General features: G+C 44.6%; 1 protein-coding gene across 10 annotated transcripts in view; it reads right to left on the bottom strand.

The window, feature by feature from the left end:
- Window positions 1–3,926: 3,926 nt before the first annotated feature.
- The window catches only part of SLC4A4 (solute carrier family 4 member 4), a 236,799-nt gene continuing 215,828 nt past the window's right edge, over window positions 3,927–24,897 (bottom strand). For 7 of the 10 annotated variants that reach the window (XM_055797669.1, XM_055797671.1, XM_055797668.1 and 4 more), the window contains 7 exons: window positions 21,383–21,561; window positions 19,957–20,029; window positions 16,015–16,083; window positions 14,153–14,326; window positions 11,507–11,668; window positions 5,322–5,401; window positions 3,927–4,106 (listed from right to left, as the gene is read on the bottom strand). In XM_055797669.1, the coding sequence (XP_055653644.1) occupies window positions 4,001–4,106; window positions 5,322–5,401; window positions 11,507–11,668; window positions 14,153–14,326; window positions 16,015–16,083; window positions 19,957–20,029; window positions 21,383–21,561 (843 nt within the window). In that variant the 3' untranslated portion in view covers window positions 3,927–4,000. Of the gene's footprint in view, window positions 4,107–5,321; window positions 5,402–7,366; window positions 7,464–11,506; window positions 11,669–14,152; window positions 14,327–16,014; window positions 16,084–19,956; window positions 20,030–21,382; window positions 21,562–24,897 lie in introns of all 10 variants that reach the window. The other 3 variants (XM_055797666.1, XM_055797673.1, XM_055797674.1) reach the window with 1 other exon arrangement.

Raw genomic sequence — 24,897 nt, 5'->3', positions numbered from 1 at the left:
ATCGTGCTCCGCTTCCTTTTGCAGGCTGCTGCCAGTGTGGCACCCAGTATGGGTGAAAAAAGGATGAAAAAGGATCTGCCAAACACCCAGGCAGTGCGGGGCTGGGATTTGTACTCAGCTGCTGCCTTCTCTTACTGCCCAGTGTTCATCAAATGACAGAGGCAGGACTGGGGTCCCTTTGTCTTTATTTGTGAACAAGTTATATTTCACTCCCCAAAAAGCTTCAAGATATCATCTCAAGAGAGACTATTTCATTATTTCATGTATTAATAAAACTCACTTTTAACAGCCATACATCCTAAACTCCATTTGGGCTTGTTAAGAGACTTTCCCTACATTTTTTACATGTATTTGTGGGACCTCTCCTAAGCATCCTTTCCCTCCAGAGAGGCGCTGACCATCTCCCCTTGGAAACAGCAATTGTGACAACAGGGATCTCAGCTCAATCAAACAAGACTGAGAGTATAAAGAGGAAAAGCAAACATGCAAACTCTCCAATAAATGCATAAAGTTACTTTATTTTCAGTATACATTTAATTTTGAAAAATATAAATGCTAAAATATCTCATCATCTTCATCTTTTGATTCCATAAAAGTCACAATAGAAAGCTTCATAAAACTGTAAAATACTATAATGTTATAAGGAATTTCATGTTTTATATTACTGGAAAAAAAATCATTTTAATATATTGAAATGTTTTCTGCTTTTTTTTTTTCCTTTTTGTTCCACCATCTTGATCCACTTCATTTTATCTAAGTTTTTATTCTTTCCTCCAAAGCAAATACAGACTTACGAGAATTAAAAACAATAATAAAAGTATCTGAAAGTGCGTGTTGATTCAAAAAAAAAAAAAAAAAAAAGATACGAAGATGTATCGGCCACAATGATGAAAAAATGTGGGCTACAGAGGCTGACGGCCACCACGTTTCCGGGCCTGGGACAAAGCTGGCTGCAGCTGGGTGGCTGTCACAGGGTTGATTTCAGAGGGCTTTGGGCCAGTCTCCACCCCTGTTCCCAGAAGTGCTCACTCAGGTTTTTCCCCACAAAATACTCAATTGTGACTGAAAAGTTTAGTTATTTTCAAAGGTCTGTGAAGTGCAGCGCAAGTCTCCTGGGGATGCCCGCAGGCTCTTTTCCCTGCCCACCAGGCTCTCAGCTGCTCTCCTGCAGTTGGGTTTTTTGGTTTTTTTCAAAGGAAAAACCAAGAAAGGAGACACCGCTGCCAGTGAAGTGCTATCATCAGGCACCAGGAAAGGAAACATTTCCAGCTCCTGTCACCAGCATTGTGTGTTTTTCATGGAATGCTACAGAAACCTTTGTCCCATTCCTTGAGCAATGCTACCCTCTGTATGACAGCTCCCTTGGGTTCAAACAAAAAAAAAAAAGGAAAAAAAAGAGAAAGAAAGATCTAGATCAGCAGTCAATACATTTCAAGTACATTTAACACGGTTTGAAAGTGGAAGACCTCTTTTTTGTGGAGCTGCATCACCAGGTGCCAGCAGATGGGAAGCCGCGTGCAGGGTGTGCGAGCATGGGTGCAGCGCCCTGCCCGTGGAGATGACCGGGAGCAGCAAAGCTGCTTCTCCTGATCTTTCCCCCATCAGTTATTGGGACTCCTAGAAATCAAAGGTCTAGGCAAAACGCAAGCAGCTCCTGTGTACCCTGTAGGTGAGGGTTGAGTGTTTCCCCTTTGGGAGCCAGGGACTTGCATGCAGCAAGGGACGGCTGGCATTGCACTTCCCAGGTTCTCCATCCTCCAGCTAGCGCAGCCTGGGAGGCAGCACAGAGCCGCTCCCTTTCTGGCCGTTTCCGATGTCTCCCTAGCCTTTCGGAAGCGGGTTGAGGCCGGGTTCCCGTGATGACAATCTGAGAGCCAACATGCATTTCATGGGAGCCAAAACCGAGAGCCCTCAAGAACGCCTCGGGGAATGTCCAAACGTGCGCGCACGTGTTGTGTGCCATCCAGGTGCCGGTGCGGCTTCGTCGTCTTTCTGCAGCAATGACCGTTTGCAGCAGATCAGGCTCGAACTACCGCAGTCCCTATCAACTCATCCTTCAACCAACACGCTGCAGGGAAAGTCAGGTGGCCAGCTGCTTCTACAGCACATCTGGGGAAGAAAAGAATAGCCCTATTCTGCACCTCCCATTGCCGATATGGCTGCTGTGAGTGAGTGGATGCTAAAATTTGGCATATGAGGTCTCAGCACCATCATGAAATTCTGTTTACTTAACCAACACGGACTTTGGTTTCGCAAGGACAAAAGTGGCAGCAACGTGCCTGTCCTCTGCGGGGGGATTTTTCTCTGTTGGGAAATTAGGCCCTATAACTGGGCTTTTTCTTCTTCTTCTTTTTTTTTTCTTTTCTTTTTTTTTTTTTTTTTTTGATGAAGCTTTTAGTGTGTTACATGTAGTCCTCATGTTCCATCAAAGAAATGTCTTGGTGAAAACTGATTTCCTAAATGTGTGTCTACATGCACACACAAGTACATACGCACACATGCTACAGAGAGAAAATCATCTCTCCCAAGGTGATATTTGCTTGCTCAGTTTAAAACCAAAATCCGGGCCATGCCCATGCCTAGCCTGCTTGGTATTGATGCATCACCATGTACGAATGGACGGGTCTAGGACTGAGCAGTCAAGATTTAGGGTAAATTCTGTAGATGATGGTAAACAGACGTGGGATGCTGGAGGATACAGATGTTTGTGAGCCTGGCGAATATGAGCGTCAGGATGAACATCCCAGTAGGCCGTCTTCAGCTGGCTTTCTCCTCCATTGCACTGTCATCATGCCTGAAGTGCACCCAGGGTGTTTCTCATGTATACACATACACACATGCGCACACACCAATGTTGCAAAAGAAATAATCGGAACAATACCACGTAGGAAATCAACAATGTGAAATACAATCAGCATCTGTCCACCGACATCAGTAGCCTGTCAGTATTTCGCTTACCAATGTTACATTTAAGACTCTTCCTTGATCACAAGAGATTTAAGTTACATCCCATCTCCTTCATAGTAAAGTTAGATTACTTATAAAAAAATATTAAAATAACATAACCCTAAGTAAAACAGATGCTTCAGAGTAGAAGGTGTTAATCAAACTGATCCAGCCCTATGCCATGTCCTGGAGATTGTGGTATGGTGTTGTGGTTTTATTTTTTTTTTGGTTGGTTTTTTTTTTCATAAAAATCACATTATATATGGTACAATACATTTTTTACAGAAAGCCTGGTATCTAGAAATAAGAGGTAGAACTACTCATAACTATATGTTTCCTGCTGCAGGAAAAATTCTTTTTTTTTTACAGTAATTAAAAAAAGGTTAAAAAAATTGACAAAAAAAAGTTGTAGGTTAGGCCCCCATAATTTAAACAAAATAATCTAGGAAAATAACACTCTTCAATGTACCTGACGGATTAAGTCCATTAAAGTGTTTCTTTAAAAAAAATTGCATAGGAAAGGGACATTTCAAAACACATGCTACAACGATGGCAATGGTTTGTCTGTGCTGGGAGTGGAGTACCTTTTCCTTTTCTTTCCTGTGTTAGCTATAAGTACAGGCTTTAAGAGCGAGTTAGTATTAGCAGCACTTTCCAGCATCTTCGAGCAGTGTAAGCAAGACATCGAATTAGCCTGGAGGTCAGTTTTGTTCTGCCAGACAACGAACAGACAAACAAACAAACATCGATTCACAACTAAAGTAATGCCAGTTCCCCTGACATCTCCCACAGGTTTGATATGATATCCTCAATACTTCTGCCCTCTGCTTGCAAACGAGAGAGATGCATGCATGACGAAGTGACAGAGAAGGCAAAACGAATCTTGGTCAGCGTGGGAAACCAGGATGAGGAGGGAGCAGAGGAGGTCTGCAGGGGCAGGGGTGGAAGGAAGTGTGGGATGTCTCATTTACCTATGCAGGTGGGGAGCAGAGAGCATTTTAATATTTGGCTAGTGACAAAATAAATTCCATAAAAGATTTAACAGACAGACAAATTACAAAGTAGTTTCTGTTCCCTTGCTCCTCCAGAAATAACCATTGTCTTCAGGCTCAAGTTCTATTCTAATTTGAGGCACAACTTTTACCGGAGTTTGTGGAGGGCTGCGAAGAAAAAGAAAGACGAGATAAGCGTGGGGGCTGGCTCCAGGCTTCTCAGCCATTCCTAACCTGGCGGGCCGTGCTAGGGCTTCTACTAACACAGCTTCCCAGGGACCGCATCCTGACAAAAAAATAATGATCTACAGCTTGCAAGAGAAAACCAGCATTTTTCAAAGAAAGCAGGGGGCAACTGGCATAAACGAAGAAAACCGCAGAGCTGGGGACTTACTGGGACACTCAACAGTGTCACATCTCAAAAGGGAACGAATGCTCAACTCCCAGTATCGGTTCCTTAGATTAGCTCATACACTATAGCTTTCTGAAACTGGCAGCATATAGATACCAAGTAAATAACCTTGATAGGCAGTGGTAATATGCAGCTGGTCTTAAGATAAGGCCTGTACATGACATAAGATAATTTTAGTGAGTGGGTCTAAACACTGCTCGTGTCAGGAGGTAAAACCACCAATTTCACTGACTGAGGAGCTCCGAGTATCCTCCAGCACTTATACTTCACACCAAGTGGCAACCCTCATAAACCGCCTTCGAAAAAATCCACTTATAGCCACTGAGATTAATTTCACACCCACCCTAATGCCTGCAAGTGCAGATACTTCTTTGGCACCTCGGAGGACTATTGCTGCTTTGGTCTAGTTCCGACTGCTGGTGTTGGGAGGTCCAAGGTGGCCCCAAGGGGCTGAGCTCTGAGAAATTGTTACTTAACTCTTCCTTGCTGCAATTTAAGGTTATTATTTGCTCTATTTTCCACCACAGACATGGGAAAATGGATTACTTCCTCTCTGCAACATCCTGTCACACGACCGAAGGAAAGCATAACAGCTCTCCCACTGCCTTTTTTTTAAAAAAAAAGGCTAAACAATCCCAACTAATTTAATTTTTCCCCTGCAGATGTTTTTTCTAGACTCCTCCCAGTTGATCCACATCTTTCTTCTGGTTCAGACGCCAAATCAGCCATGGGTACTGAAGCTGGGGTCTAACCAAGGCCGGAGCAGCCCTCAGGTCTCCCGCAGGTTCTCTGTTCCCTGTCCCAAGCACTGTTAAGGCCATGTTGGTAAATCAACTTGGGATGCTGCAAGCCTACGTAGGGGATTTTCTCAAAGTGCTTTTTAAGAGTTTCCTACAGGGGGACAGAAACTTTGCCTTGTTGACTTTTGTTATACTGAGGGGTAGCTGAGATGCTTTTGAAGAATCGCTTACCTTGGCATGGTGTGTGACTGAAGGAAAGGAATTGTATCAGCATGACGTATGGCGTTCAAGGAATGTTGGTGATTTTTCTCCTGTGAGGGAGGGAATAAAGTCATGTTTGTCACGGCTTGCAGCACTGACAGCTTCTCAAGCCCAGCCTCAGTCTCTCCAGTGTACTCTCATCTATTTGGCAATGCTTTATTTACTGCTGACTGCCTGCCAGGTGAATTTCACAGCTTGCAAAGAAAAATACTCCATCCCTTTCTCTCTCTCCTCCAAGACAAAAACCCTTGGACTGCTGAAACCAACCACAAGACTCATTTGCCAAGACTTCTACCACCTTTAGGTCTCGACACTTACCTTTTATCTACATCTCTTCATTTACCCTGTGCTCCTCACTGTCGCACCCAAACTCCTTGCAAGAAAACAAGTGGCTTGTTGCCCCCAGTGGCTTTCCCCTCCTGACCCAGCATGGGGAAGTGTACTCTCTGTTAATAATAATCCTACTTTTGCTATTGCTGAAGGAAAGCTCATGTTGGTAGTATTATGAGTAGTATACTTTGAATCGCAGAGCACATTTATCGTCGAGGATGATACTACAGTGTTGCTGGATTCCAGCTACTTTTTCTAGTCCATGGGCCTGATTTACCTATTTTTTTGGGTGTTGTTTCCAATTGAAAATCAGCAAATCAATTACTGATTATAAAAAGGTACAAATACACAAACTAACTACTGCTTGGCTCATGGCTGATTTACCCTCTGTTTTCTCAAAGGGCATGCCAACAAACAGGTTTACAGCAGAATTAACTTCTCCTTAACTATTTCAGCCTCAAAGATGTGGAAAACAGTGCATTTGATCATAAAACCCTCCATAACATCATTTAGGATGCAGTTTGGTTTTAGCACATCAGGGCATTTTAACAGAAAAATGAGGAGGATCTGTCAGGTTGTCTGAGGCTCATTTCGCTCCTTTTTTTATCAGCAAAACACTGAGAATATCTAAACTGTCAGGGAAATGCCTCTTTCTCCTTGGCTTTGTTTTAGAATGCCAGTCTCTAAGTGTTCCTGTATTTAAAACACACAGAGCAATGCTTAGGATTGCCTAAGGTATCTAAAAGCCACTGAAAAGCAAGGGACTTGGGTACCAGCTCTTAAATGATAGTTTAAGGCTCTAAAGATCTGTGGGTTTAGGTCCTACTCCTAGAAATCACCAGCCTTGCAGCAGTACTGATTTATTACTATCACTCTTATTCCTCCCCTCTCGCCTCACAACAGAACAGCATGTTTATCTCCAGATGGCACTCATTGCTCATAGTATTTTAAAAAGTCATCTCAAAGGCAGAAAAGCTAAGGTCAGTTGTTAGTCCCGATTCCTTACTTCAAAGTCTATAACATGAAAAGTGAAAATGACTGAAAATGAAGATCAGAATAATCAATTATGGATATTAACGTAAGAAATTAAAAAGAAACAGAACAGCACAAAAGCAAATCACCTAAGAAGGGAAATACATTAATGGTCAACTGATCACTGCCTTGTCAGTTTAATGAGCAATGCGGATCAATGACACACTTAATTACTCTTTTTAAGTGTTGATTTTTGCAACTGCTTGGCACCTAAGGAAACAAACAGCAACAGGACAGCAATGCAGTTTAGATGTGCTGCAAATCCAGAACACTAGGCTCAGAGGAAAAAAAATAATAAATCAAACCATCAGCAGAGTTAACACAATACAGGAAAGGTCAGAAAAAAGAGGAGGAGAGGGTGAGTGGCCAAGAGACCTGTTAGCTGGATAAAAGCGCTTAAGCTGGAGGCACCAGAAGGAACAACATCAACTTTGTAACGAGCAAAGAAAAAAGCTCACAAAACCAAAATCTGTCATAAATTAGAGGCCTGAAAATTAAAAAAAAAGATAAAAAAAAAAAAAGAACAAGAAAAAGTACTTTTCAAGTATTAGGAAAGGTGTTTTTTTTTAAAAAAAATCACTCTAAATATATATATATATATTTGTACTGCAAGTCAGAGTCAAGCAGGCATGCAAGAGGTTAGTTCTACTCACTGTCGGCAGGTTTGCTATCACTTAGGAAAGGTTCCTGCTCCATGATGTCCATTGGTATTTTAATACTTGGGACTTTTTCTGAGTAGGGGCAGTCAGACTGTGAAAGAAACGTGTAAAAGGTCTTAGAATATTCTCACTGCTCTCTCTCTTATCGTCTCCCACAAATTAAAATTATCCTTCATATAGTTTCTGTAGGAATGAGGAAAAGAAAATAAGAAAAAATAAAAAAGCATTGTCCGACTTAGTTGCCTGCTGGTTTCCACTGGTTCCCCACTGCACCCCGCTTTCCCTCTTCCTTCACACTATGAAAGTAACCCAGATTGAACAAATACTCTTGTGTGATCGTTATCTCCCCCCTTCCCCACCTCACCAGCTCCTTTGCCACCAGTTTATAAGACACCACCCAGTGGATCTTGGAGTTGGCTGCAGGAAACACAGATGGAAAATGCATTCGTAGGCAGAAATGTCAGGGCATTGGCTTCTGTGAAAGCTCATCAAAACTTTTTATCTTGCTGTGATTTCTGTAAAACCCCTTTTTTCTTCCCAATTGCTCTACAAGGGCGAGGGCCAGGCACAATATGGCAGAGGTTCCTTAAGCTGGGCTGTCTCAGCTCCCCCTTTGATTTAAGTTGATTCAGTCTCAGTTACACCTCTATTTACAGAAAAATAGTTCATCGAACCCAGGGCCCTTTTAAGAACTGTAAGAATTCCCAGCCAGCCAGGAGAAACAGCAAACCGGTGAATGTTGCACAAGTACATAGAAAAGCCATACATGGGGTCTCCCAGATGCTGGGTACCAGCATGATTCATACCCTGCTGCCTTCAATAATCTACTAGCTTATGCTTAGTAGAAGGTACTGGGAATTATTTAGCTTTTTTAAAAATAAAACTAGCTTCTCATTACCAAAGACAGGTTGACATTGCGTAACACGGCAAAGGAAGTAAGGTGCTATTTGCCAGAAACGTTAACACATCTTTGTTCCTGGAGAGAACTAGACACAGCACCTAGCACAGCGCTGAGGTGGAGAGAGGGAGACCTTCAAGTCAGGGCAGGAAAATGTTACAGAGGCCAGAGAATAGCTCTCCCTGGATATTTTATTATTATTATTTTAATATAACTGACATCCAATGCAATATTTCTTACTCCAATAGCAAAACGTTTCCTCAGGAGCATTTTTTCGAGACTGAGTAGCTCAAATAAAGATGATTCCCCATAAAAGCACAGAGGCGATAAATCCATCTCAAAATCCCCATCCGTTTGGGGCCATGCTGTTAATGGAGCTGGGTAACCTCTCCAACATACCACTGTTTCAGTATCAATAAATAAAGCTAAGAGGTCTGTGGAACAGCAACGATGTCACTCAGGGTCTACCTTAAACTTTGCCACCTAAAATGAACAGAGAGACAGAGAAAGTATCTGCAGTTGGCAAAAATGCCCCAAAGGGGAGAAGAGACCATCACACAGCACTTCTGACTCTGAAACTAAATGTACTAGCCCAAGATTTAAAAAAAAAACCAACCTGGCCTTTCTTGAATCACACATTTTTTGACATAAAACTGCAGAGAAAAGCAAGGCGCCTGAGTTTTCATGAGGCAAATGCAGCGATTAGTTGCATTATTTCATAAGTTTTAAAGACAAGCTGGAGGGTAAAACAGCAAGATTACAGAAAGACCTTCCTCGCAGCTCCTTCTTTGTTGTCCCCAGTGACAAACCCCCAGCGAGAACTTTAGGTGGGTCCTAACTAGTGCTGAGAGCAGTCTCCACTAATGCCAGGTTTTCCCATACTCATTCATCTAACACCGTTTGCATCAGTATCGCCCAGCGATTCATTTTGCTGAGCTCTGGTTGGTGTATTGCCCACCAAATGCCACAGGACTTTGTGGGGGTATAGTTCTGGAAGGGAAAGGGTGAAAATTCTCAAACCAATAATGCCAAGTGCTTTATGTTCAGGAAGCTGGTAAAAGCAAGTGCTGAAAAAAATCCAAGAAGAGTTAAGAACCAACATTTTGCATAAAATCTCTTACCCATTAGATCAAGTACTGTACCTGAAATTCATGAAAAGCCTGAGAAGAGAGGAGATAGCTTAAAACATACCAGAGATGGGGGAGCCATGGCTCAGCATACGATGCTGCTAGATTAAAATCAGTCAGGAGGAGGGGATGGAGTCACACCTTTGCTGACTATTCACTACACACAGTAGCATGTTTTCTCTCATTTTGGTTTGCACGAAGTTATCTGCTGAAGGAAACCCTCACCCTCGGCCTCCCAGGAACTAGAGTAATGACAGGAAAGGGGAGCTTGCTGTCTTAAGTAAGAGCCAATCTTCCCAGCTGGGATTCAGCTTGATTCAACAAGGCGTGGATCCAGGCTACCTCCTACAACACTGCACCCTCAACAACAGAATTCATAGTTTTGTCTCTTTGCAGTGTACATGCACTATTTTAGACAGCATATATTCTTTGTAGAAAGGCCTTTGCATGCTTTCACATCAGAACAGCCTGACTTTGTTGCCTCTGACACAGATCTGCTCTCACATAAAGGACTCAGGTTCTAGCTTGACTTCCACCAGACCTGAGGTTGCCTTTTCTGTCCTCCCAACCTTGAGCCCAATGAAGCATCGGGATGGCCTGGGGGAACCCCTGGAGCTGCCATTTTCCTCTTGCAGACACCAGATTTATTATCCAACCCACAAGGAGAGCTGAGATCTGCTCAGTGCAGAAAGGCTGCAGACAATACCTAGCAGAAACCCTCTAGGCACACAGTGAGGCACAACAGCACCTGCTGTGACCCTCTGGGTTGGTGGCAGTGATGCCACCTTCGGCCTTTGCTGCAAGAAGCTCTCCTGGAAGACACACTGACCCAGCAGCTGCTTCTTGGGGAGGCTGTTGTTGTACCCACTGCATATTAGCTACAGAGGTCAGGGAGCAAGCAGACCAACGACTGGTGCCACTCTGCCATGCCACACACTGCTTGCAGTTCAAACCTTGGGGGCTGCAGGCCAGCAACCCAGGCAGGAGTGCTCGAGAAAGGGCCAGTTGACTTTTCCTGCTGCCTGCCTCATCCCAGGGTGTGACCTCTTCCCCTCTGCTTCTCCTGCCATGTTAAAATGGGATTATTTTAAAGCTTCGGGTGATCTTACCTCTGCCTACATCATAGGAAAAGCCCTTCTTCATGAACCCTGGAGGGTTACATGAGCAGAAAAAGTGATGCTGTGCATAGGACTCTCCACATAGTCTAAAATTATTAAAGCCTAGCTCCCTTTTCACATTGCAAAGCGTAATGCTGACCGATGTAGGCAGCTCTCCAAAGGCAGCTCACGTGTGCTACACAAAGTGCTATACAGTCAGTGTGTTTAGCACTTCAGTATAAATTTATAAAATTTGAGGTCATGCTACACCTGGACAGGAGAATGTTTAAAGGCACGAGGACTACATTTCTTCTTCTTATACATACAGTAAAAAATAGAACAGTCTAAGGCACGTGGATCTGGTCTAGTCAGGTCACCGCACTCAGTAACAACATAAGCAGCTATGTCTCGCTATTTTAGGGCATGCTGCGAACCTGTGGTAGGACCAGAGAGTATACTGCAGAAGGGCATGTGTGCTTTGAAAATATTTCCAACATGAGTATTACCAACAGAAAGCAGTCTTTCCTGCAATATGACAAGTCGTACCTTTTTGTGCTTTTAAAAAGAGTAATTAAAAAAAGATCAACAAAGAAAACCGTGATATATTCAGAAGTAACATAGCTGCTGGCAAAAACCATTCTCCTCCTAAAACGTAAAAGACAATGACGGGGCAGAAAGGTGGAGGAGGTAAAAATGAACAAGACAGGGTGATGAAAGGCATTCTAGTAAAGGGCATGACATCTCAGCAGGTACCTAGTGCTCTTGTGGAAAGTGTGATTTCATTCTTGGCAATTCAGGTACCACCTACCACAGGCTGGTGACATCTGGAAAAGGGAAGGCAGTGTAGAAAAGAAGTTTTGAGGCCGATTGCTGCAGCAGCAAAAGACTGAGCTGGTCGGCTTCAAAGGAGGCGGGGAAATCCCCAGCCCCAGCACTGGGGAGAGGCATGGACAGTCCCCTGGGATTAGCTGGCTAGAAATGAGTAATTTGACAAGGGCAGAAAGCTCCTTACATCATCATTGTCACTGTCCATACTGCCCTTCTTCTTTTTCTTTTTCTTCTCATCTTCTTTCTTTTTCTTGTCCTTTTCTGGAATGACGTCGTCAAGAAAGCTTAAGTCATGCTGGGAGAAGAGGTAGTCCATGGCTTTTCTGACTGCTACAAGTGCCAGGATCTGAAAAGGCAGAGAGGGACTGCTCAGTCACATTTTACCTTTAACTGGGAACGCTATGTGCATTTCTCTTGATGCTGCTTCTGAATCCTACACACTTCAGTTCTGGTTGTAAATGAGCACACAGAGAACACGATGAACACCCAGGATATCTCTAGCAACTTGGAAGTCTGAACCGTGACTGCTTCACGTTGGAATAAACAGGAGCAATGTCCAGAAAAAAGTATGTAATCACTTAATGCTCCTGTAGAGATAAAGGTCACCTTTAACATCCAACTGACAGGCATCCGGCAAAATAACAGACACACAAAAAAATTAGTATTTTCATTTATTTTTGGATTCAGCCTACATATGCAGGTTCATTTTGTTCTCACCACTTCCTCAGATGCAAGAACTCTTTAGTAATTAGACAAGGGCCAAACTGCACCCTCAGAGTTTGCAAAATGAAGTTTACTAGGATCATGGCTGCATGAAACCAGAGGAAAAGCTTTTCCTGTGCAAGACTGCAATCAAAGGCACTGGGGAAAAAAAAAGAAGGGACATGTCTGAAATCGGTGTTTACACCGACACTGGATTTAACACTGCCACCAGATGCCTACCAAGATCAGACGTATGCTTTACCAAAGGGTATGGCTGACAGACCAAAAGCTCGACCTGGCTACTAGAAGGTAGAATCCATTCTTGCCTTTAAGATGAAGAGGTTTTTTTCTGAGCAACGATGATCAACAGCACAAACAATTCCTAGGAAAGAATCTCAAGCTTTGACTTGCATAACTTAAGACATGATTACAGAAGTGAGAAATTACTCAGGGGGTGGAAAGATGCCATGTAGACACCCATGATTATCCCATTATGAATTACTTCTGTATTAAAAGTGCTTTTCCTTCAGATAAGCAGAGGTTTGGCTATGGGCCGGACCTTCACAAGTTGGAAGTTTACAGTCTTTTTGTTCATGAGTGCAAATAATTGAGGTTTTTGTCACCAGAGACAGCTTACATTTAAGCTGTGAATGTACTTTCACTGAGTTTGCACCATTATAACAAACTTCAGCAGGCTTATGGTTCACTGAGATTCTATTATGGGCAAAGAGAGTGTTCCGATCTTAGCCTCAGCTTTCAATAGCAGTACAGCACAGCCATGAAAATGCAATGGAATGGCGTGTCAGTGGGAGCTGCTGATTTTTAATGCCTTTGCATATGAACATGTCCCAGCAAGAATGTTTGGAGGATTTTTTTTCTTGCATCATCTTTTCTCTTCTCATGTCACCAGCACCACAGAACAAATGTTTGTCCTTGTTCTGTTTGCTTCTTTCCCTCCTTCTCTCCCTTAAATAAGCACTGCAGTTTGCAACCACACCCTCAAGTGAAATTTCACTTGTCTATAAACCTGAAACTGGGTGACATGGTCCCAGATTTCTTAAGTGAGTTTCATAGAGCTTTGCCTTTGTAGCAGTCTGACCCATCTTCAAGCCAGAGACCAGACTCAGCAAAATCTCTGCACGTGCAGCTGTGGTCCCATCAGATCCACGCTTGATCCACTTGGCCCTGCGGTCACCTTCCTCCCAACTGTTCCAGCTGAGCTACAGGTCAGGCACGGACGGGGAGAAGGATCTGCTCCGTGCTCCCTTGTTTAGGATCCATGGCCACAGGTTGCAATGTCTGAGGCAAGGTATACATATAAACTCCGCTTAACACTAGTTCTTCATTTCACACAAGTGCCTAATTGTGTCTACAGCTGTAGTAATAATCTAAATGCACAGAAAGCTGTTTCACTATTGCCCTTCCCTGACGCAGAAATACTGTATCAGTCCAACTGTACAGCATGTATGTAAGAAACAGTTCTTCTGTGTGGTGAACATTTTATCTCTCAACAGCCAAAGTAAGTTTTAACATGACTCTGACAAGCATTATTAGAAAAAGGACAGTCATCCTACAGACTTACATACCATCCTCCAATGTGAAACACAAGAATCAACATTATTGCCTTTTTACTCAAGTTTAAGGAAAAATACATTCTTTTCTTTTTTGCTCTTGATTTTCCCTTTCCCTCTGTTTAGCACGCCTCTTAGCAGTGAGCCTCATTCTTGGTTTTGTCAATTTGTGCTATTTAAAAGCAAGGCAGACATTTTCTGCACAGTAATTAGCATGGACTAAAAAAGGAAAACTATGCACCTCTCATTCATTTATGCAGCTCAAGGAGAAAACATGGCAAATCTAACCTTGGCAGCCAGAAACAGTCAAAATTAACTACACCTGTCTGGAAAAAAATTAACTTTCCAGGCTCGTTTTCCTCCAGAGGATTTATGTCAAGGCAGCCGTGGCAATGCTGACCCTGCACAACTTTGCACGAGTGCTGGGAATGGAGGCAGAGCCCCAAGCTCGGGATTTGACAGAGAGAGGCTGGATTTGCCCATTTATGGGAGGGTATGACTGTGCGCAGAATGTGCAGGGTGCCAAAGGGAGGGATGTGAAGGACAATGTCACCTACCATGACGGGGAATATGATAGCAGCCACGGTCGACTTGAGGATCCAGAGGAGGGCCAGGCACACCACCTGCAGGAAGGTGAACAGATGGACCCTGCGCAGTGGGACGTGGCGCAGGTAGATAAAGTCAGGCTGGTGTTTTAGAGGCATCAAGAGCAGCTTCAGACGATCCATGAACTGGAAAGGAAAAGAAACAGACCATTAAATGAAACCCGGGGTACACACAAAAAAAAGAGATATATAAGCATTATTCCACTAAGAAGCTACGAAGCATGACCTTGCGTCAACTTGCTTTCATTCCATAAAAGAAACCCAGTAGAAAACCCAGCACAGCTCTTCTGCCCCAACATGTGCTTAACGCAGGGTGGGCTAAACATGATAACTCAGTTGTCTCAAGTGATGGTCCTAGGTTGACACTACTATCGGCAACTAAACAGAGACACAGGAGCGAAGCACCTCCCAAAGCAAGGCCCTGAAGTGCCTATCATTTCAAGGAGCAGGACTCTGTGTGCTCTGGTGGTCAGGGTGTAAAACCAAGGAACGAAGGTATCAGTGGACATTGCTCTGCTGGCTTCAAAAGAATGGGCCCAATCTGCTGTAGCTGCAGACACCAGGAATTTTCTCTTGAAGGGAGCACTCAGTTACCCACAAAACAGAGAAAACAAGACGAATGCCCAAGCTACTGTCAGCATCAAGCTCTGGGTTACTTCTGCCACCCTCCTCTGCCCTGCTCCTGCCAAGGAAAAACATTCAGCATTTAAAAACATTTATTTTCCAAATAAATTGGGAGCAGAGGTCAACAGAGGTGAGGGCAGACATCACACTACCAGAGAGTAGAAAAGCACCTAACCAAAGAGCAAGGAAGACAGGCAGCTTTTCCGGCAGCGTCCCCTCCCCCATGCTGGACCAGATGGACTTGGAGTTAAACCAAAACTGGGATTTCTCATCCAGTGAAAAACATCCTTCATCAGGGGAAAACAAGCTGCCCAGTCCCCCCGACCACCTGGGTCGGGAAGCAGGGGAAATCCCCTCCAGCAGAACCAACCCCAGGGTGAACATTACAGTCCCCTCGTTGTCCCCTGCCCGAGCATGGGCTGGCTGCCCACTGCCGGGACCAGATGGCTCTCACACCAGTGAATGAAAGCTAGGGCCGTTTTAAAGAATACCCAAGGAAATTCTCATGGTGCTCACAGAACAGGCAGTCTTTTCCTGCTAGAGCACAACCAAGCGCAGAGAAGAAAGGCCACAATTAACAGGGTGCCAGAAAGCAACAAAACCACTTCCAGCTTCCTAGGGCCAGCCACAGACACTGCGCTGTGAGAAAGGCTCCTTACGTAATATTTCCTCAATGACAAAGAGGGGGGCTTGGCTTCCCCTCCCTGGCAAAGAGCAGCGTTCCCGCTCGTTAACACTGCAGAATGACCCCGCCGCCATAAATCACCTTCCCTTGTTTTCCCTCAGCCTGGATGGAGGCCTCCACAGAGGCCCCCCTGCCTGACCACCCTGGGAGCCAGCCTGGGGCCTCGGCAAGCGCTGGCCGCCCTCAGCATGGCCAGCATGGGGCTGGCGGGTGGGAGGAGGTGGACCCCGGGCCTTCACAAAGCACCCCCCACATCGCTGACAGGGCCCAGGCCCGGCTGCTCTCCCATAGAGCTGATCGCCCCCTTCGGTCTTAACCTCAGGACAGCCGGCCTGTTCGTACATGGCTGTCAGCCTCCCTGTGTGCCTTGGGAAGGGGACGGGAGGCGTTGAAGGAGAAGGGAAAGGCCGGAGGGCTCGTGAAGGAAAGCCAGCACTGGTTAATGATTGCTATCTTCTGGAGAAGGCCCAGTGGGCAGCACGCTCCCGTCCTCGGAGGGACTCACCTGTACACCATTGAGGGAAGCAACACCCATGTAGAGGAAGACACCGTAGAGCACCGGCATGGGAATGAACTGCAGTGGAAAGAGTGGGAGAAACTGAGTCAACGGCCTTCCCGCGCCCAACGCACCGCTAACATGCGCAGGGACCTACGGCCAGGCCTGTAGCCAATGCAGATAGCACCTACGGGTGGACGACGTGGAGTGATAAGCCAGCAATCCTTCTGCTGTGTTTTGAGAGCTGTAAGAATGTTTGTGGAATCACCAGAGGACTGAGGGGCAGGGCAGGGCAGGGGCTGAACAAGCCCTGGGCTCTCCTGCTTCAGAGGGACTTGGATGTTTCTCCAAGAACCAAAGGGAAGGAGGCCAGCCAGTGCTGGTCAGTCAGCAAATTAAAGAAGAGGTGAGGTAAATGTATTCTGGCAAGCTTCAAACTGCTTTTTACCTCCTGGTTTCTGGTGAGACTAGAAGCAGAAGGTAGAGAAGGCAAAAAGGCAGCATGATCCTGCAGGATATCTGGCTCAGCAAACCCTGGAAATCCACCCAGAAAGGCTCTCCTCTTGAGTCCCACCTCAGTGATGACAGTCACACCAAACCTCTGACTGCTCCAACTTTCACACACATCGATCCCTAACTATTCACAAATACAGGACCATGAGTTACTTTCCTCACTGCCAGAACTGTCCTTTCAAACACTGATTGCTGCCCCCTCAAGGGCTGCCCATTCCTCCATGGCTGGTCCTGCCAAAGGGGACATCTTCCTTCAGAAGGAAGGAAGGAAGGAAGGCATATGGTAAAAACATACTCACTGCCCAGTCCCTCCAACCTGAAACACAAAGCTTTCCTCAATGGCAAAAGCCACCGCGTGGCTGCCAAGAGGGGGAAGCTCTCCTCAGCCCCACAACAAAGCCATGCACAGCCAGCGTGGCGTGACGTGAATGGGAATACTTGGGCACAAACCACAGGCAGGAGCTGAATAATGGCCTTTGTGTGATTTATTTGGACCCAAGAAGGACGGGAAGAGCTCTGCCCCTGTCGCTGAAGGAAACCCTTCGTGCAGTTGCAGGCGGCTGCCACTGGACGGCAGACGCAGCACAGCCACGGCTCACACTCAACCTGCGGCCAGCCTGCTGCTGTAGGAACCTTCCTCTTCCAACCTGTGCATGTAACTCATCAAAGAGGCAAGTAAGATGGCAGTTATTCAGCCTTTGATCACATTCCCCACCACATTATTCACCAAAGCCCTCCTGCCTATATTTTTGCCTTTCCTCCCCTGAGTCTCATCCCCTATCACCTCCTGTGAGCTTCGGATTGCTAATTCATCCTTCTATTGGATTTATTTGCCTCCTTGAGTGACTTGTGTCAATATTTCACATTAAAAGCCAAATATTTTTTCAGCAGCATGGGCTCAGCGCTCTGCCATTGTGGGGAAGGATGGGGAGGCAGCATGTGGTTCACGTAGCTGTGGGTGTCCAAGGGATTCAAAGTCCTCATTGGATCAGACGGATTAGATGAGGCAAGATGGTATCTCCTCCAGCAAGTTGGGTAGGAGGCTTTCAGAGTTTAGCTTCCTAGTTCATTTACATTGCTCTCTTTATCCCCCCCTCTATTTCTTCCTGGTTTGCATTAAAAAAAAAAAAAAAAAAAGTCCAAATATTATTTCACCATTCCACGATAATTAATCCTGTAAATCATCCCTAGGTGAAACTTCAGTACATAATCCTGCAGAGTAGCAAGTGGCACTTTCACTTTGGAAGACTTTCTTTTGGCAAAGTACTCACTAACTATGGGGTTGCTGGCTTAGGCACTCTGAGCAAACCTGCTGCTAGCCAACAGAATTAAAAATGTATTTATAGGAAAGTGTCCGTCATTCTCCAAACAGGGCCGAGGATGTTTCTGTGGAGATCTGCCATAGCTGAGCAGAAACAACAGTAACGTTCAAAACCAGCACAAACACTGCAAACCCCACAAAAAACAAAGATGAGATTATTCTGTGGATTGCCTGTTTTATTGAATTTGGGATTGTTACATGTTCAATTTGCTGCTGGCATGAGAAGACCTAAATTTTCTGCAATGCATTTAGCAAAGCAGCTCCCTCAAGCAGGAGACCCTGCCACTGGAGTTTGTTAAAGGTCCTGAAACACTGCCAGGTACTTCTCACTGGCATGTGGGCGAGGAGCGTGCCGATTTATCCTCAGGCGTCCTCCCATAAGTATCTTGCCCATTTGCATTCTTAGGGGAGGCACAGAGAAATAATTAATGAATGAAGCAATAACAGGGGAAATAATAGACCCCAGTGGAATAGAGGAAGAGAGATCTTGCATGGAAAGGTCACATGAACTAACAAACAGAATTATTACAATCAGGCACTAAATTAAGGGCATGGAAATGCCTGTTTGTGCAGAGGAGGAAACTGTTACACAAAAATCTGCTAGTTGTGAAAACAACCTTAGAAATCAAGAACAGAAACACACTGACTTTGTAAAGCCACCTTCTCTCCTCCACTTCACACACAGGCAGCATCATTGCGCTCTGCCTGCCTCCTCCCCTTCAGGATCACATCTAATTGTGCCTCATAGCCCCTGCAGCTTCCAACCTCCTCATGATCAAAATCTCATTTGCCTCCTCCAGAAATGCTTTTCCAGACACCCATCTGCTCCGTCACGGAGCTATGATGCACGGTGCCACTGCTTCAGTCTGTATGTTACTGTTGACATCTTCGGCTCATACCATCGGTCTACAGATCCATGGAGATGGACTTCTGCAGTTGACATCTCCTGTTGTACAGTATGCCTGCACTTGGCACCACTCAAATCATCATCCCCAGAGAAGGCAGTATCCTCCACAAGACATGGACAAGCAGGTTTTCCAGTTTCGTTCAACAATCTGATGATCTGCCAAGGATGCGTTTCTCTGTGGCTACATGCCAACAAAATTTGGGTCTTGGAAAACAGCTACCTACCTAGATTAAATGGCACATCAGCAGCACATCTGTCCAGAGCCTTGGCTAAACTCACAACAAAAAGAAATTCAGGAGATTAAGAAATCACATTTAATTGCACTGTTTCCACCAGAAACATGTTTTCCACACTGCTGAGCTGGGCATCATTTCTGAGCAATAACGGATGTGCTATTTTAGGAGGATCCAGCCTAAAAGAGTAAAATTTGATTGTTACGCTGGCTTTTCTTTTTTTTTTAAAAAAAAAGCAGGCAACCTGCAGGAGCCTCGCACTGCTGAGGCATGTGCCTTGGCAGGGTACAGCTCCCCCATGCTGCTGGCAACAGTCCCAAAGATTTTTGGCCAAAACTGTACCCACGGACTAATACCATCAGCTGTAGGCTCTGGTCATTTCCACCAGTTCTGCCTATTCTCTTTCATAAAAAAAACCCAAACCAACCCTCAGTGGGCCACACACACCGCCTATGAGTAAGCACCAAAAGATTTTCTTCAGGTGTATATGTTAAGATGCACGCACACTCAAATAAGTGCAAATCTACTTTTAAAAGTACATATCCATCTGTTAACCTGTGTCTTCCACATAGCAGCTCTACTGCATTGGCAGCCATCCTTCCGTCATGCCACCAGTAGGCTCTCAAGCTTTATCCACAACTTATTTTCCATTAAACACAGGCACAGCAGAAGCGAGAGTGAGAAGCATAAGGAAATTTAACTTTACACAAACGGGAAGAAAAATCTTAAAATGAAAAAAATCATAGCCCTGAGCTGTGTCACTATTACTATCTACCATGCTACAACATTATTTTGTCCTTCCAAAAGGTATTTAAGCTTCCAAAAAACTGTAAAACTGCATCAGTAATTCTCACTAATCTCCTTCCTCACACTTGGATAATAGGCTTGGATAAAGTAGTGTAAAAATAGCCTGATACTTGCTGTGGCCCTACTCTGGCTGTGTGAGCAGAAGGAAGCAGAAAAGGTGAGGTCCTTACCTTTAGGATGGGAGCCATGAAGACAGACACACCAGTCAGAATGAAGACGATGACTCCAGTGACCCTCTGCTCCCTGAAATAAAATCACTGGGTGAGCAGGATGTTTACTCTGGTTTTATTCCCTCCCAGAGGACTCAAACCCAACGTTAAGCCTGACTACTTGTTTTTGCAGCCATGTTCTCAAAGCAGACTGGCAATTACAAGCCAACAGCATCAGGCAGGTACCCTGATCCTGACTAAGCCTCGTACACCTCTTTTTTCAAACACCACGTTAGCTTTTGTATGCTGCCTTTGCTCTGCTGTTTGTGGGTCAACAGAGTACTGCTACTGAGTAAGGAGTGTGTTTACATGTTAAACATTAGAAACTGTTAACTAGCAATCCCGCTTCTCTGCATGGCATTATTTACAGCATGCAAATAGGTAATAAAACATGAGCTCTCCGCTCTTAGATTAGTAGCATATTTTAAGTCCTACTCATATTACTCCAGCAGTTGGATAAATGGTCCAGGCCTTCATAGGGTGCTGAACATGTGCCTTCATTGGCACCCACATCTGCTCCCTACATCCAAACATACTTCTGCCATTAATATTTCAGAGTACTGAAAGTTAGGCCATTAAATTTCTATTTAGTCGCCTAAACAAGTGGCCTGATTTCCAGAAGTGCTCCTATTGAATGTACTTTGGACCACTTAATTAAGGCAACCAAATACAGAAACAATTGCTTGATTAAGGAGAGCTAATTGCTCTAGGCATGACAGAATTAGATTTTTTAGCATTATGTTTGCCTAATCTCCCTGGATAAAGAAATCAACAGTAAATTTATCTCCTTTCTCCAACACTGGAAAACTGCGTCTGATCTGGCCAAGTAATAAACTTTTGAGGAGTTAGATGGGGATTTGTCCAAGGAATTGCCAGAGGCCTGCGCTCCTAAATCTCACAGCCCGGTTTGGAAATACGAAGAAAGGAGCACAAAATTCTTTATGACAACTTTGCAGCATCCCATGGGCACCAGAACTCACTCTGTAAAACTTTGTGTATTTTGGGGTGACTTCAACGTGCATGCCTAAAGCATACCAAGAAATGGCCTAAGTTCTGGTGAAAAGTTTCCCTCCTTGCCTTCTTTCGTTTCCACACATTTGCACAGGCTCTCCCCTGTCCACAGGCACGCACGCAGTACATCTATTTTCCTTTTCAAGAAAGAGTATTTGCAAAAGGGTTACGTCAGATAAATTTCTGACTGGATATATCCTCTGTGGACAAAAAAAAAAGCTGTAAGGAAGCACAGCTGATCTGAAGATTTACAGCAAATCCAAGCGCCATTCTCCCTGAACTTCTACACATGTCCTGCTCAAAGCAAGAACATTTATAGTACAAACTGACCTTCACAGGAAAACAAGGCAATTAAGGCCTTTCTGGTTTGACATACCTCACTCCCAAAAACTTGGGCTGTTCTCCAGGGGCTGAAGTTTCCGTCTCCATCTTCAAGCTGTCAATATGAGCTATGGAGATCACGGTAGCAGCAACATACCAGGGCAGACCCATAAAGGAGCATATGATCATCAGAATGGCCACCCAGAACAAATCCAGATGATACCCAGCACCTTTCTGTGAAGGGAGACAGTCAACCTTAGATTGATTATTCTAATTACCTGCAGGGCGGCCAGGGTTCTGGCCTGGGGGCAGAGGCACACTGAACAAGCAGCACCTCCTTCTACAGCATCTTTTGGCCAATACAAATTGTCCTAAGAAATGGCAGAGTAGGACACGTTGCTCCTTAAAGGATGAATCACCTGCCTCCACAGGGAAAACAGACGTTACATTTCTGGCAGGCTCTGAAAACAGCAGCATACAATAAGCATGGGAGAGCAGAAGACTTTCAAGTCTGTCAAAAGCAGAAGACTTTGACAAGTCTGTCAAAAAACCAAGGACCTTGTAGTACACTATATAGCGCGTGGAGGCCGAGTTGGTACAAGCCAAGCCCTGCAACCAGTCACAGTTCTTTACAGAGGTACTTGACATAGGAGTTAAAGACAATCAGAAAGCACCACCTTCACCAAAAAATATTTGGTGAGATACACATCATATCTTGTAAACCATATAAGCAAGTTCTCAATACAGGTATCTCTGTATTTTTTTAATAGATAGATACACACACGCAAAAATGTATCTTGGTTACAATGGGTTTATAGTGTTCTGAGGGAATGCTGCATCGCCTCTTAAAAAACAAAAAAGAAACCCCATTATAAAGTGTTATTTTTATAACAGTATGTTCCCATTTTTTTAATGAGGTTAACAGAAACCCAATGCCTAGCACCATCCCAACCCCCTGCTGCCTTCCGGCAGCGCATGCGAAAACACAATGGCCCGTTTTCACAGCATGAGACAGTTACAGCAGCAAGAGAGTTTGCAGAGGGTGAGGGGATGGAAGATTGTCAGCGAAGCAGGAGAGCGGCTTGTGATGGTGCTCTTGTCCTGCCACTCCGCCACAAGTGCACAGGACTTCTTTTGATGTGGTGGGAGGCCAAGATCGGTATCTTTGTGTGCCAAGTCATTTCGCATCTGTGTATGCGACAGCTTGGGATGTGCACAGAGCTTTAAACACCCAAACCACCTTTTAAAAACAGTCAAAAGCCTAACTTTAGTTTTAAGCAGCTGTTGTAAAATAACTCTCAGCGTAATGGCTTCATGAAGTCTACCTGAAAGCAACCTTACAAAAATATGATGCCTGCCTAAAAGTAACTTTTGCCATTTGCTGCCTTGGAGCGAGATCTGAACTCCTATATTGAGGATAAGAAGCAACTGTAGGGTCTGACAGTCAGGGCTTCACAACCGGTCTGAGTCCTGCTGATCGTGCCTGAGGCTGGAGAGGCATCCTTCTCAACACTCAACCCTAGGGCCTCCTGGGGAAAGCAACAAGAACAGCTGATGGGCTCATATCCCATTGAAAGCTACCTTCATTCTTTATGCCTTTTTAAAGACCTCTGATCTTCCATTTTTTAAATCCTTTAACAAACTAACAAAGGAAACCCACCAGTCATAAGTGCTGAGAAGAAGTGAAGAAACAAATGAACTACCAAGGAAAGGGATCTTCAGAAAAACACTACAAAAATCTTTAAGGTTTGCTATTTTCAAGAAGATTAACCTTTTTTTTCCTCCTGTGTAATTTGTTTTTATTGGAAAGAACAAATGATCCTGACCCACTTGGTGACCCTGGAGGGAAAGCAACCCAACTCGTCCTGAATAGTCCTCATTGTTTTCCTCATACGTGTGCTGCTTACCTTGGCTGGCTGGCAGCACCGGCACAGGCACTCGGTGACACTCTGCCAGTACTTTAGCAAGGCAGTAGCAGAAAAAAACCCATCCTTCTTTTGGCCTACAGTAGATTTTTTGTACAGAGGTGTCTTTTGGTGCAGAGTAGCTGGATCAGACTTGAGAACCCCCAATTAAACAAAAGCATGGGCTCACAACCATAAGAAAGGAAGCAGGAAATAAGTTTTTTATATTAAACAGTACTTTGCCGCAGTGTTTATATTTTGTTACTAAAACAGTACACCCCGTGCTGATAGCATAGCCATGTTCAGTGCCTATAACCTGAAGAGATGAGGGGCCTCTTCTTTGGAGGGGGGAAAACAGTGAATATATTCTTCCATTAAGAAAAAGGGTACGTCTGCTTAGTTAGGTGCAGGAGACAGACCTAAACCTGAGACCATGTAAATGATTAGCCTCCCCCCGAGGAAGGTGTGGGCACAGTATTGATTATATCTGCCCAGATCCAGATGGCAAAAAAAATGTTCTGAGGGTTGTGGGTTTTTTTGTGGTAAGCCAGTCCTGTACGACCATCAGCCAGCACTCATTGCTGCACACAACAAACCTTCCCCATTCCCTGCTACTTTGACTTTCTCCTCCAGGTCAGGCTTGGGATGGTCTTACATTGCATGTTGGTTGTCTAATGTCCACAATGACCATACAGAGTGAAACATCCTCCTCTTTTTTTCAAGTAAAAGCTCTGTTTGCACTTCCAACAGCTCTCAATCAACTGATGAAGCAGGTACCTAAATAATGACTCAGCATTACCCAGGTTTTGAGGGTTTACTCTCACAGGTTAGACCACCTGAAACACGTCCCATTAGCAGGAAAGGAGAGTCTTCTTTTACAGGAATGTAATATTTCTCAATACAACTGACCGTGCAGGGAAAGGAAAAACCCTACAGGCATGAAAAACTGCACAGCGCTGGTCTGGAAAGTTTATTTTGAAAACATTACTGCATCCTAGACTGTTATATGTCAGCAGATATAAAGGTCTTCTTTAAATAACATCCAACTGTGGCTATGCCCTTGGTATGTCCCAGATCTCTTCAGTTTATTGCTTGTATTTTACAGCACTGTACAGCCAACACAGCTGTCATACTTTGGTCATCTCCGGCCATATCCACTACCGGTGGGGTCCTGCCATTGCCCCAGCACCTCAAAACCTTCAGAGCAGCCGACAGCCACACCGAACTGCCATGCCCACTTAGGGATGGCTGTGACACAAAGAGACCTTGTTCTGCTGATGGCTGGGAGCGTCTGCCAGTGATCATCTTATGTGATAAATGTAGTAATAGGAGTTTGTTAGATCCAGAGAAACTTTGCCCGTTGTGATAAGGTGAGAGAGATTTTGGCTTGGATGTAATAACGCATTGCTGTGCAAATTAAAATTAGGTCCCAGCTCAGGCTAAAGAGGACCCTTCCAAGCTCACAGTCTCTCCCCACCGCAAGCCTGAGCTCCCCAAAACATACACGCGCTCTCTGCAGATCTGTGCATGAGCTGGTAGACCCACTCTGGCCACCATCGTTTTCCTTTCCATGCTGATGCATCAGCTTCATAACATATCCCCTTACAGTCTGTGACACAAGTGTAGGAAGGAAGCTGACCACAACCACAAAGCAACTTTCTCTCCT

Source organism: Falco peregrinus, chromosome 2 (assembly GCF_023634155.1).
Source record: "Falco peregrinus isolate bFalPer1 chromosome 2, bFalPer1.pri, whole genome shotgun sequence".
NCBI lineage: Eukaryota > Metazoa > Chordata > Aves > Falconiformes > Falconidae > Falco > Falco peregrinus.
This window is presented reverse-complemented; position numbering and strand designations above follow the sequence as displayed.